The 13,377-nt window shown below is 56.8% G+C and overlaps 1 protein-coding gene across 1 annotated transcript in view; it reads right to left on the bottom strand.

Moving 5' to 3' along the window:
* The window catches only part of GALNT17 (polypeptide N-acetylgalactosaminyltransferase 17), a 446,893-nt gene extending 433,758 nt beyond the window's left edge, over positions 1–13,135 (bottom strand). The window contains exon 1 of the mRNA XM_045461501.1: positions 11,428–13,135. Coding sequence (XP_045317457.1) covers positions 11,428–11,665 — 238 coding nt within the window. The 5' untranslated portion in view covers positions 11,666–13,135. The remainder of the gene's footprint in view (positions 1–11,427) is intronic.
* Positions 13,136–13,377: the final 242 nt, after the last annotated feature.

Genomic DNA, 13,377 nt, shown 5'->3' with positions numbered 1-13,377 from the left:
TTTTATCTTGTGAATGCATTTCAGTAATTGCTCTAAAAGAGATTGTGGAACTTTGGCACAAACATAAATGTTTGCATGATTTAAAATGCAGCGGCAGCAAAGATCATGATTTTTTAAATTGCTAATTCTTAAGCTAACCTTTGCAGTTTGTCTCCTCTTGAAAAATGCCAGTTCCTATCAGCAGAAGCCGTAATAAAGACAATGCATATATTATTTAGTTCTTTATAATTGCAAACAGCTTAGCTATATTTCAATACTTATCCCTCAGCTCCAACATGGAGCATAAGCAGGGGATGATTACAATCATTCCATCATTCTGTAAATAGAACACCGGGACACTAAGGAACAAGACTCTTTTCTTAAAGCCAAGAGATCAGACAGAGAGAAGCTAGTCCAGAACCAGATAGATTTCAATCCGACCACCTTGCCCCACCCCCCACTCACTGTTCAACCCAATCAGTACATGTTGATCATGTTGGTCAAGGACAGAGACCCAGAGTCTCTGGGTCTAGCCTCCGGACTCGTGTTGTAGGCCTACCTAATGGAATTAGGATAATTAACACTGGCTGCTGTAACAGAGAAGCTCCACGATCTCAAGGGCTTAAAACAATGGTCCGATGCACGAGGGCATCAAGAGAGAGCTGTGGAGGATGGTGCTCTGTTCCACATGGTCATTCAGGGACTAAGGATCCGTCCACCTTACAGTCCACCGAGAGGTGGACTCCAAGGCCACCACTAGCAGGTAATGACATAAAGTGTGGACTCCACAGGGGATTTTGTGGACCAGGCCTACCGGCGACGAACATCCCTTCTACCCACCTTCTATCGAGAACTCAGTCACATGGCCCCACTTAACTGCAGGCCAGGCTTTCTGAAGATCAGCTGTGTGCCCAAGAGGAGAGGAAAATGCCTTGGCGAACAAAGGCGTTAGCTCTGCCTCCCCAGCTAGAGGCAAGGAAAGTTCTGGGCTGCCTGACGTCCGTTTCCCTAATGCAGACCCTGATCTGGTATAAACAGTGTCGTCAAAAAGACTTGTCCCTCCCTTCCAGGAGCTCCCAACTGAAGTTCTGCACCACATACTCAACCTCAAGTCTCCAGCACAGATCAGGATGGTGAATGGGAAGGAGAAGAAGGGTGCACTGAAGCCAAAGGGACTCCCTTCCGGACTCAAGAGAACCGCGGACCAGCTCGTGGCACCAGCTTCTCAGGAGGAGGTGTCTACACACTTCTGGGTCCGGGGCCCTCGGCTGGATGGTGTGGCTACTACTCAAGACTTGGTTTCCATTGAAGAATGCCCCTCACAGGATCACGCCGAGCTTGCCCAATTAAAGCCACCATGAAGGGGCGCCTGGGTGGCGCAGTCGGTTAAGCGTCCGACTTCAGCCAGGTCACGATCTCACGGTCCGTGAGTTCGAGCCCCGCGTCGGGCTCTGGGCTGATGGCTCAGAGCCTGGAGCCTGTTTCCGATTCTGTGTCTCCCTCTCTCTCTGCCCCTCCCCCGTTCATGCTCTGTCTCTCTCTGTCCCAAAAATAAATAAACGTTGAAAAAAAAATAAAAAAAATAAAAAAAATTAAAAAGCCACCATGAATACCAATAAACTGGAGACCAGACTGTAGAGAGGGCACGGGGCAGAAGCCAAGGACAGAGCTTGCCCCACGCCTGCCGGAGGTTGCCCAACACGAAGAAGAAACTAACAATGTGCACTTGTCAGCACTCTTGTGGCGCTAATTTCCTTGCAAATATAAGCAAAGCCTTTTAATTAACTTAATATCAATTTCACTTTTCTCACATTTTGTTCTAATTATGGGCTGGATTTGAAGCTCTCACAGCATAATTGAGAGCCCTAGAACTAACAGCTTTACAACTTTACACGCTGGTAACTGCAAAACCTGAGGGTAGGAAGGTTCCCCGCCACCGCTGTGTCACTGCACCCCCAGGCCCGCCACTCCGCAATCCCCCGTCCGGCCACCGACGCTGATCAGGACTGGGTCACACATCCAGGGGTCGGCGAGTACTGACCTCAGCACAAAGGGAGACACAGGGAGGCGCCTCCGGACAACTCACTTACTTCTCAAAGTTTCGGCTTCCTCATTGGTAAAACGGGCATCATGGTGTAAGAAGATCTGATGTACCATCAAGTAACACAAAACACTTGATACGTACTACGTGCCCAATAAAAATCCTTTGTAGGGTAAACTACGGTACACACATATACAAATACTTGACATTCCCCAAATCTACGACGCCTTCAACTCTAAACTGTTTTTTTTTACCATGTTTGTGTACTCGCAGAGGAAAAAATGCTACCAATGAAACTATGACACGTGACTGACCGTAAAATGAATCTCTGTTTCAGAGACACGTAAATGTGCACCTTAGCAGTGACCAAACAGGGCTACGCGAGGTCGTTTTCAATCGGTGAGATGTCTTCAAGGCAAATCCAAGCTAACCCTAGGATCTGAGTATTCTAGTTCACGGACGTTTAGTTAGCAAAGACTCGCTTCATTTTAATATTCACTGAAAATGCACTGGGGCTGTGGAGGGGCTGACAGTCACCACGGCTTCACAATGCAAATGCGATGCTCTCTTTCCTCTTTTGCCTCCGCCATACTCTCTCTGGAAAGCAACTATTCTCTGGAAGGGAGGGAGATTCCCCTGCTGAGGGCGGAGCTCCTTGTTGGCCCTCATCAAAGGCCATCCCTTAGAGATCTCTAGTTGGCTCTCTGGGACTTCTGAGTCCCATCTTCTAGTCCCTTAAAGCAAAGGCCGGTCACGTGACCACTTTCTGGCCCACACGCAGAGCACGCCAGAGGCACTTCCGGAAAAGATTTTCTTTCCTGATTCAACAGCAGGAGCAGACGTGGCCCCTTCCTTCTTTGTACGGAGAGGCAATGACTGGAATTGCAGCAGCCATCTTGTCACCACGAAGACCAAGAGAAATACAATTAGCTCCGACATTACGTCATCATGACGACCTCATGATGCCAAACCAAGCCACTACTTCTGGCCTTGCGAAGAGAGAACAAGTCACCTGATGGCCAATTGATTCCCAAACGACCTAGAGAAGGATTTTTAGAAACAAAGAAAATGTATTCTCTTGCAAACTCTTGGGTCCGCCGTACACACAATTCATTATGATGCGAGGCAGAGATGAACAGGGGCTAAAAGCAGACCCATGCAAAGAGAAGGAAGAGAAGGGTGTGACCCATAATCCCATAATGAGAGTTAAAGTCATGTAACTCTCATTTACACATGCATAGACTTTGGTCCCTAGAAAGACCGGCAGAACGAGAACCCGGGTCTCCCGTTAGTTCAGTGTTCTTTCTACAGGGAGGTACAGCACCTAACAAGGCGTGGATGGCCATTAGACATCCCTCAGTAAACACTAATCACACAATTAGCCACCGTGTCTGGGGCCAGGATGGAAGGAGGCACTTGGAGAATCCTGCCCCCTATTAACCGTCAGCTCGCTCATGTGTCGGTGTCTGGATGTGGCCGCCTGTCATGATGGCAGCGGTTTATTTTTCATGCATGGCAAGGCTGAGGCTCCGCAGTTAGCAATGACAGGGACATTATTAAAAGGGAGAACTTCTCTATCAGTGGCTAAGCCAATTGCCATCCATATGTCAGAACAGTCTAAAGACCTACGAGGAGCAATAGTTAAGGCGGAAGAAGGTCCTTCCACCAAGCGAGTGCAACAGGGCATCAGGAAAGCAGGGAGGGAGAGAAAGTTCCTTGCTGAGGCAGGGAGCTTCTGTCCCCCCCGCCTCCCCCGTCAAAGGCCATCCCTCTGAGAGCTGGCTCTCCTGCACTTCTGGGTTCCATCTCTCGGTCCCCTGGGGCCCAGGCAGGGAAGCAGGTTCAGCCCTGCAACAGGGCACTCCGCGGGGTGGCAGGGCCCAGAGGCCGGGTGGTGGCCTCGGGAGGCAGGCCCGGGGGACCGTTGTCGTAGCAGCCACAGCTGAGACAAAGCCAGACAGCTGCAGGGGGAGGGCAAGACTGGGCTTGGAGCAGAGAACTCCCCAGCCCCTCATCCCCACCATGACCCTTCGCAGAGTCCCCCAGCCCCTAGGCTGCCTCTTGGCCGGGGAAACAGAAAGGTATGTGGTATGTGGAACAGAAGTGCCAGACAAGCTGCGCCTCCCCCCCCCACCCCTCCCACCATAAGACTGCACGGTGTGCGTCCTAAGGGTGCCACCCCTCGCCGTGGTGGGACTTTTCCCCGGGGAATAAGCTGATTCAGGATGAGGGGGACAACAGGTAAACAGAGCAGAGGACACAGAGATCAGGCACCAGAAGGATTCCCGACAGGCTCGCCAGGGGAGTGGCCCTGCAGGCTGGATGCGGAAGGATGGTGCCGGCAGGGAGCTGAGCTGGAGAAGACTGGAGGGAGGCGGAGGGGGCTGGGAGGTTCCACAAGGAGAGCAGCAGGGGAGGCGAGGGGAGAGCAAGCTCAAGGGGAGCGCGCAGGGCTCCGAGCTGAGGAAGGCTTCGGAGTTTCCGGAGGGGGCAATTCCAGGTGTTGGCTCTTGGCACAGGATGTGGCCAAGGACAGGGCTCCAAAGTGAGGAGCACCCCGGCCTCTGAAGCTCGGAGGGCCAGCTGCGTCTTGTAGCAGAGGCACCTCATACCCACCACTGGATCTTAACCCACTTTCCCACCTATTTGGCACTGAACCGCGACATCAGTTCCCTTACGTCGCCGCGGTGCCCCGGGTCACCCAGTCCCCCTCCCACCCCCCATGTCTACAGAATTAAGTCCAAGCCAGCCTGGGGCTCAAAGCAGTCTCCACCTGGCCCTCCGAACCAGCTCCCCCGCCACGCAGCCTGCCTTAGATCCCCGCACGCGTGCACCTCTACACTGCTCCCCACGCCAGCCCCCCTGCGGATTCCCGCTCCCGGGCCCGGACTGTCTTCTGTGACTTGCTTCCACCTCAGGCCCCGGGGTGCTCTCCCCACCTGCGTCCTCGGGTCCCCGTGTCCCAAGTTTCTGAGTTCTCCTGTTCACGCTGAGCCCTGGCCGGCTAAGCACCTCCCGTGGGCGAGTCCGGGCCTCCGTCCTTCCACACTTGTGCCAACACTCTTCCAGAACCTAGTGCGTGCACCTGTTAAAACCACAAACGCACCTTTCCAAGGAGACCATGGACGTCTGCCCCTCTCTGTGTGCTGGCCTCCCGCCCACGCCCGGCGGTGAGGCAGCGCCCCTCACACATGTGAAGGACCAGCATGTTCTACAACGGGATCTGAGGCACACAGATCTCCTAGGCCTCAAGCGCGTCACCCAAAGGCATCATCTGTAGAAGGAGAAGAGGGAGAGGAAGAAAGGAGGAGGAAGAAGGAAACGGAATGCGGCCTCCGACAAACACCGGAAGAGAGAAGGAGTCCAATTAAATCAGAGACCAAGCAAGTGAGACGGCAAAGGACCTCCTTTTACCCCTTTTGAGCCTTACGTCACAGATAACTGTGACCACGCTCTGCCACAGAGCACGGCTAGCGGTTCACTCGTTCGGGCCACAAATATCTGCTGAGCACTGATGAGGGGCCGGTGCAGTTCCCACCATCAGGGATGTGGGGGGCGGGGCGGGGGACCGGCCAGCAGGGTCCCTTCCCTCCAGGTGTCTGTGTTCTCCCAGGTGCCACACACGGGGCCCCAGGGCTCGGGCCGCACCTTCCAAATTCCATTTCATCCCGACTCACAAGGGCCCCATTTCACAGCCGAGAGGTGAAGTGATTTGTCCAAGGTCACACAGCTAACACGGGACGGAATCGGTAAGCCAGTGCAGTCTGCCTGATGCCCCAGTGAACACACTTTCTTCCGATTTTGTATTTTTTTTTTCATGTTTTTAAACGTTTATTTATTTTTAAGACAGAGACAGAGCGTGACCGCGGGAGGGGCACAGAGAGAGGGAGACACAGAATCGGAAGCAGGCTCCGGGCTCCGAGCGGTCAGCACAGAGCCCGACGCAGGGCTCGATCTCACGAACTTTGAGATCATGACCTGAGCCCAAGTTGGACACTCGACCGACTGAGCTACCCAGGTGCCCCGTTCCAATTTTGTATCTTAAAAAAAAAAAAAAAAAAAAAAAGACTTGCAGGTTCTCCGATCTCAGAGTTTCTTCATTTGACACACGCCTTACTAGGTCCCCGCTCCTTCCTCTCATCGTCAAGTCTGGCTCTAATTACCGAGCCTTCTTCCTGTCCACAAAGGACACTCCAGATTTGGCAACAGCAAAGGTCAGGAGGTTGGATTTCTTCCTCGAGAATAACACGGCGGCCTCTTCCCCGCTACCTCTGGGCCGGGCAGGCAGCAGCTGAACCTCCTGGCAAGCTGCCTGTCGCACAGACCGGTCAGCACACTTGTGCCCGCGTCTGAGGGCGGCCCAAGAGCGGGCTCCCCGTGTCTCCAGGAGGGGCTGGCTGCAGCAGACGCTTCTTGGCCATCGGAGGGAAAGGGACTGAGCCTTCCCCCCTGTGCACGGAGCTGGGGCCCCTGCCTGCCACAGAGGCCTTCCTGCAGGCAGCCCACGAAGGCTCCAGCTGCCTCCGCTTTCCTCCTGACACTCATCGCAGTGAGTGATTTTTAACACAAACGTTGGCCCTCTCCTCCTTCCCCCCTACCTCCTTCCCACAGCAAACGCCGGTCCCATCCAGTGCTGGGGGTCCACACGCGCCCATCCGTATCCTGGCAGCACAGGGGAAACAGCTCCGGGCTGGCTCTGGCATCCTTGAAGACATGCCTTCAAAATGCCAGCCTCTCTTGCTGTCACCCCCCCCCCCCCCCCGTGGAGGCCTATGAGGGCAAATCTCCACCCCTGTCCCTCCGGCTGGGTCGCGCTCGGGTGACCGAGAACCTGTTGGTGGGTTCCACAGCTCGGTCTGCCTCCTGGGGCTTGGGGGCAGGACTCGGTTAGGTAATTTTGACTTCCCTCTGTTCCCGCAAAGATTTTCAATTTCTTCAAGCAACCCTGCTTCTGCTCAATATCCTTCTGAAAATCTAAATTTGGAACCTACCCGGAATCGATTGCATTTCCTCCGATGACAGAGCTGCCCCGGGCTTAGTGGAGAGTGACACGCGCCCTTCCGTCTCACTGCACAGGGGCGTGATGAGGGAGGGGGTGCCCAGCCAGAGCCCGGTGCTTGCATGGGGGGGAAGGGGGGGGCAAGTGAAACATCACACCCGTCCTCCCTCTTCACCCTGACTCCTCGGGAGGGCGCTGGGCTGGAGACAAGTACCGTGATATTCATGAAATCTTGGCTCTGCCCTTCTCCGCCTATGTCATCGCGGCCAAGTCGCACAGTATCTCTATTTCTCACCCTTTGCTCAGCTCTAAAATGGGAGAAGCAGATAATTTCCTCACAAGGTGACAAGAAAGTCCCAAGTCAAGTACAGAGCTCCAGGAGAATTCTAACAAGAAATCTGTCCATCCCTAGGTCCATTTTTCCTAATGCTGGTACCAAGCCGCCATTTCTTAAGATACTTTAAACACAGCATTATTGTCTTTCATGCAAGTCTTTTAGATTTTCCAAGTCTCCACAATAAACACGAATTAATTTTCTCCTACAAAAAAAAAAAAAAAAAAAAGGGATATAAACCCGAAAACATACCGAAAGGCGTTGCTGTCTATTCTACACAACTGCTTGACTTCCAAGTCCTTCTGAAGGATCTGGAGCCCTTCGGGCAGGCGGGGGAAGGACCAGAGCAGCCTCAAGATGGCCCAGGCAAGATGGCGCAGACAAGATGGCGGCAGGGAGATGCCAGAGGCAAGATGGTTTCCTCACGCTCAGTCTCCCCCCGCCATGTCTTTCCAGCCCCTTCCCCCTCACCACATCCACGCAGCCCAATCCAGCCACGACAGCGTCCAGACTGTTTCCTCTGTGTCTACTGTTCACCTCCTATGTATACCCACCGCCCAATTAATCAGCCCGTAAACCTTAGGTGCCCGCATCCCGTGCTGCAGGAGATGCTTGAAGGCTATAAGTGGTACTAAAAAGTCCAAAATATGGTTCAAGCCCTGAAAAAGCCTACCATCCAGTTCTGGACTCAAAAGATAAACCCACGTAGGCACAAGAATATAAGCCAGGGGTACCAAGCAGTGCTGACAAGGAAGCCTCAAGCAATTCGCAGCAGGAAGAGCTCAGACGTGTGGCCTGGCACGACCCCACTCCCACCACCAGGGCAAGGACCGTGAGCCAAACTTTCAAGGATAGAGGACTATAGAAAGGGAGCAGGGACGGCACACCCAGACAACTTCTCGAAGGCTGGGGCTGCAATGTGGAGGCTACGATCCTAAGGCAAATGTGGGGCATCCCAGCAAGCAGGTCAGTCTGGCCGGAAGCGGCGGAAGGTACTGGGCAAGGGTGGGAGCGTGGGACATGCTGGTTGGGGCGGTGGCGGCCCCCAGGCTTGCCCGTGATTCCTGAGGAAACAGAAAGCCACCGGAAGCTGGGTCCTCGGGAAGGGGTGCTTTCCAATCAGGTAGCTGGAGCCACGTGTGCTGGGTGGAAGGCGGGCCAAGAGACCAAGGGCAGGGCCCTGGGCAGAGGGTACGGCCGCAACATCAGGGGGCAGCAGTGGGGCCCTCGCGGAAAGAAATGGGAACACAGGTGCAAGACAGAGCCTGGAGGGGAACAAACGAGCTCCTCTCTCTCTCTGTGAGCTTCCCCTCCATACCAGCATCTCGGCCTTCTCTTTAAAGTGTCCTTCTCGGGGCGCCTGGGTGGCTCAGCCAGTTGAGCGCCCGACTTCGCTCAGGTCACGATGTCGCAGTTCACGGGTTCAAGCCCCGCGTCGAGCTCTGTGCTGGCAGCTCGGAGCCTAGACCCTGCTTCGGATTCTGTGTCTCCCTCTCTCTCTGCCCCTCACCCACTCACACTCTGTCTCTCTCTCTCTCTCTCTCAAAAAGAAATAAGCATTAAAAAATAAATAAATAAAGTGTCCTTCTCAGCCTGTAGGAAGGATAACAACCTGTAACCGTTTTTTGCAAAAGGCAGGACTCGGGACTTGGACACTTGGCTTCTGAGGAAGCCTGGGTCACCCTGGCCGCCCAGCCCAGCGGGCCCCCTCTCGGGATGCGGAACAAACCTGTCCCAAGGGTGAGTAACCCCTAGGGGTATCGGTGCTCACGGCCGGGGGAAGGCGGAGCCATCCCTGAGTCCCTCCTGTCGGAACCTCATAGGAGTCCAGGGGAAGGTTTCAGAAAGCTCAGCAACCTTGAAAATGCCAGCTCCCACCTCATACCCAAAGGGCTGGACCCAAGTGGCCTTGGTCCTATGCTGTGCCCGGTGCCAGGCTCCCAGAGGCCCCCGTTAATTCCTGAGGAATAAAGGGCTTGCACCCCTAAGCCCCCGGGGAATTGCTAACAAGACAGAAGAGCACACGGGCAAAGAAGCCAGGCTCCCAGCCCGTCTGAAGCAGGCTCCTGGCTCCTCAGAAGTTCCTCCCCCCTCCCCCACCCAGCTGGACCCAAGTGGCCTCGGGAGAATGGATTTTCCTCTTTGCTTGCTCAGTGTAGGGAGTGGGCCACGGTCCAGGCCACATCTAGTCGAGATGCAAAGTCTCAGGCCCCCACCCCCGGCCTACTGAATCAGAGGCTCTGGGGGTGAGGCCTAGAAACCTATGTCTTTTTTTTTTTTCTTTTTTAATGTTTATTTACTTTGAGAGAGACAGAGAGAGAGAGAGAGAGAGCAGGAGAGGGGCACAGAGACACACAGAGAGAGAGAGAGAGAGAGAGAGAGAGAATTCCACGTAGGCTCCGCACCATCAGCTCAGAGCCTGATGTGGGGCTCGATCCCATGAACCGTGAGGTCATGACCTGGGCCGAAATCAAAAGTCTGACGCTCAGCCGACTGAGCTGCCCAGGCACCCTTGAAACCCGTGTCTTAATGAGCCCTCCATCTGACTCTGACACGTGCCAAAAACTGAGGCAGGCTGATGTAGCAGCTAAGAACCTCAATTCTGGAACAGACCGTCCAAGTTCACCCCCTGACTGTGACCAAGCTCCTTAGCGGGCAGTATCAGCTACTACCTCCTAGGATTGCTATAAAGGCTTAATGAGTCCCTGCATGTCTGTGCACTTAGTAAGTACCATTTCGAAGTTTATTATTCCTCTCTGAGGCATTTGGGGGTGTAGCTATACCATATTTTGTTTCCTAACTGAAACCAATACTAAAATAATTTGTGTCCCTAAGTGCAGCCTGACGGCGAGACCCAGGCTTTCTGGCACTCTCTCTTTTGGGTCCTCCGGGTGGGTCTATAGCAGGTATCCGTGCAGAATCATAAGGAGCACACCATACGCTCCTACTTTGTCCGGAAACGAACTGGGGACTGCAGCTCCCCAGGGCAGATACAAGTTCAAAGCACCCCCTGGATACTTGTTACAGGACATTAAGAAGACCACAGGGTTACGTCAAAGGGCGCGCAGAGATCTGACCACAGCCCACCTAGAAGGACCCAGCAGGGATCTCCCTGGGGTGCAGGGAGAGAACTATCTGATACCCTCCTTCTTTTGCAATGACTTGTCGTTCTGGAACTCTTATGAGAACATGAGTTAGAAGCTCCGGAAGGGGGGTGGCAGCCTTGGGTCTGCCTTGGATACCAGCCCTGTGGACCCTGGAGAGCTGCTTGCACTCCGGGTAGGTAATACTCTGACCTCGGGGACGGCAAGTGTCCAGTGACCCATCAGTCCCTGGACCAGGTGTGACCAGGGCACATTAAGTCTTCCCCTGCTCGCCGAGCGCTGAAGAGAACATTTTAGATGGGGCAGATTCTGACAACTGTCATTAACTGCTACGCTCTGAAACGCTGCCTCCCCGACCCACCAGCGAACTGTAACATTCGCCCTCGGGCAGCCCTGGGCGAGAAACGGGGTGTGTTTTTAACAGCAGCCTCCACCAAGGCAGCAGGAAGGGAGGAGTCCTCCGTATTCGCTGTGCACCCCGCCTCTCGCAGAGATGACATATTCATCCAACTTACTACCGAAGCGCATTAGCTCCAGACCTGAGGCCTTGACTTTGCAGACATTTAAGCCCGCCAACGTCCCTCCCTGTCTGACCCCACCAAACGCTAAAAGCTGCAAGAGCTATTTTCTCCAAGTCGGCCTGCGCCTCCGGTCCCAGTTGGCCGCGCGACTAGTTTCTGCACTCGGGCTGGAGTCGCCAGGTAATGATTCCCGCACGCGGGGACCCGGAGCCAGCTGTACTGACATGTTTCCACAATAAAAGCAAACTTACAGCTGGGGCACAGTAGAAGCAGGTAATTCTTTCCAGCAGCCCCGGCCTCCCGGCCAAGACAGGGCAGGAAGGGGTGAGAGGGAGCCTGCGGGAGCCAGGAGGCGCCGGCTCTCCCCCACCGCGCGAAGGGCCCCAGGGGTTCACCGGTGCCCGGCCCGCCCGCGCAGAGCCCCCGTAGGCGCCGGCGCACCTCCTTACCATTCAGTTGCCGGTAGACGATGTCCTCGAGCAGCGAGAGGCGCTTCAAGACCGCATCCTGGATGGGGCTGGCGCTGTGCGCGCTAAGGTTGGCCGCCTCGGCGCGCGGCCGGATCTCGTGGAAGGCGTCTCCGCTGCGCACCGCGATGGGCCGGCACTTGGCCAGGAAGAGCACGAAGCCGGCCACCGCGATCAAGTTCAACACCAGCAGCACTTTGACTCTTCTCAGTGAAGCCATCAAACACGCCCGGCCGGCCCGCGCCCCGGACCCGCGCCCCCTCGGGCTCCCGCGAGGTGCGGAGCTGCCGGGGAGCCGTGCGAGCCTCACACTCCCGACTGCCGGCGGGGAGCCCCGCGGCTCCCGGCCCCACAGCGCGGATGCTCCGGCAGCGGAGACGGTTGGGAGGACCGGGCGGTCAGGGGGAGAGCGAAATCGCTCCCATGGAAGCCCTCGGTGTGCAGAAGTGCTCCCGGAGACGCCTGCTCAGTTCACGGCTCGCGGCCCCTTCCGGGCGCCTCGGCTTCTCGGCGAAGGGCCGGGGGCCGTGGGTCTCTCCGCGGCACCAGCAAGTGGCTCGCGGCTGTTCCTCGGGCCGCCGGGAGCGAAGCCCGGGAGTGGCGCGCAGGTGCCGGGCTCAGGGTTTGCCGCCCGCCCGCGGGGGAGCGCGCCGCGCCTCGGGCCACACGGCCACCACCCTCGTCCGCAGGCGGCCGTCGCGGCGCGCGGCCCGCGGTCTTCAGCCCAGGACCCGCTCCCCGGGGCGGGCGCCTTTGTTCCGCTCAGCGACCCGCTCCATCGCGCCGGGCAGAGGGAAAGCCCGCGCCCGGAGCCCGCATCCTCGCGGCTCCGCAGTCACGCTCAAGTCTCAATTACTCTCAAAGTGGGGGCAGCACTAGGGGGCGGACCAAGGGGCAGAGCGCGACGTCCTCTCCGCCCCTCGCGCCGGGGATACCCCACCCCGCCACCAAACTCACCAGCGCGCACAGCGCCGCGGGCGCCCGGACGCGTTCCAAGCCCCAACCTCACGCAGTGAGCCTTCGGGGCCTGCCGGTCACACTGGCCTCGCTCCGAGCTGGCGCGTCGCGAGGCCGGCCGGAAGGAGGAGTAGGACCTCAAAAGTCACAGCAGTTCTCTACCCCCGCCGAAAACGTCGCGGGGAGCGCGGCGGCAGGGACGCGCGCCGGCGCCCCCTCCGCTCGCCAGAACGGGCAGCTCAGCTCGTCCCGCGCGCCACGGAGCCAAACGCCGAGTGTCCTAATTGGCGGACGCAGTGATACGGCCGCTGCGGCACCGACAGCCCACGCGGCCCTGGCCCGGGGGTTAGAGAGCCCGGAGGAGACGCGCAGGTGGCGGCGGAGGGCGGGGCGCGGCCCGAGGGGACCGGCTGCAACGCCAGCTCCTCCTCCGCCGCCCCTGGCCACCCCTCTCCCCGCGAGCCTGTCGGCCGCCGCCACCCGCAGGCTGCCAGGCGCACAGCTCCCCGGCTCGCCCGCTCGTGCGCGCGCACCCGGAAAGGGTGGGGGCTCCCGGAGAGTAGGGACTGCGCGGGATGGGGGCAGTCAAGTCATGTTGGCTGTTGGGGGCGTCGGAGGGACCCTCTGGTTCTCAGCACTCCCCGAGCAGGCGGGTTTGTTCCATCCTGGGAGGCGATGAAGACATCCCTTTCTGTGTGCTCGCAGCTCCGCTTTGCGTGGCCGGGAATGGCTAGAGGGAAAATCTGGCCTGGAGACTCGGATTGTGTTACTTTGGGAGCCAGGCCGCGCGTTAGCGGGCTGGGTGGGTTCTCTCCGAGTGAAAATTCTAGTCGTCCGAGTCACGGTTTCTGTGTCCACCCTCATTTTATCCTAAGAAGCCCATCTGGGCTACTGGATTTCCAGGATCTCTTCCTCTTCCCCAAGCCAGGAGCTGGAAAGGCTGGAATTCAAAGACCCTTCTTGATCCACTTAATT

The sequence above is a fragment of the Leopardus geoffroyi genome, chromosome E3, assembly GCF_018350155.1.
Source record: "Leopardus geoffroyi isolate Oge1 chromosome E3, O.geoffroyi_Oge1_pat1.0, whole genome shotgun sequence".
NCBI classification, from domain to species: Eukaryota; Metazoa; Chordata; class Mammalia; order Carnivora; family Felidae; genus Leopardus; species Leopardus geoffroyi.
This window is presented reverse-complemented; position numbering and strand designations above follow the sequence as displayed.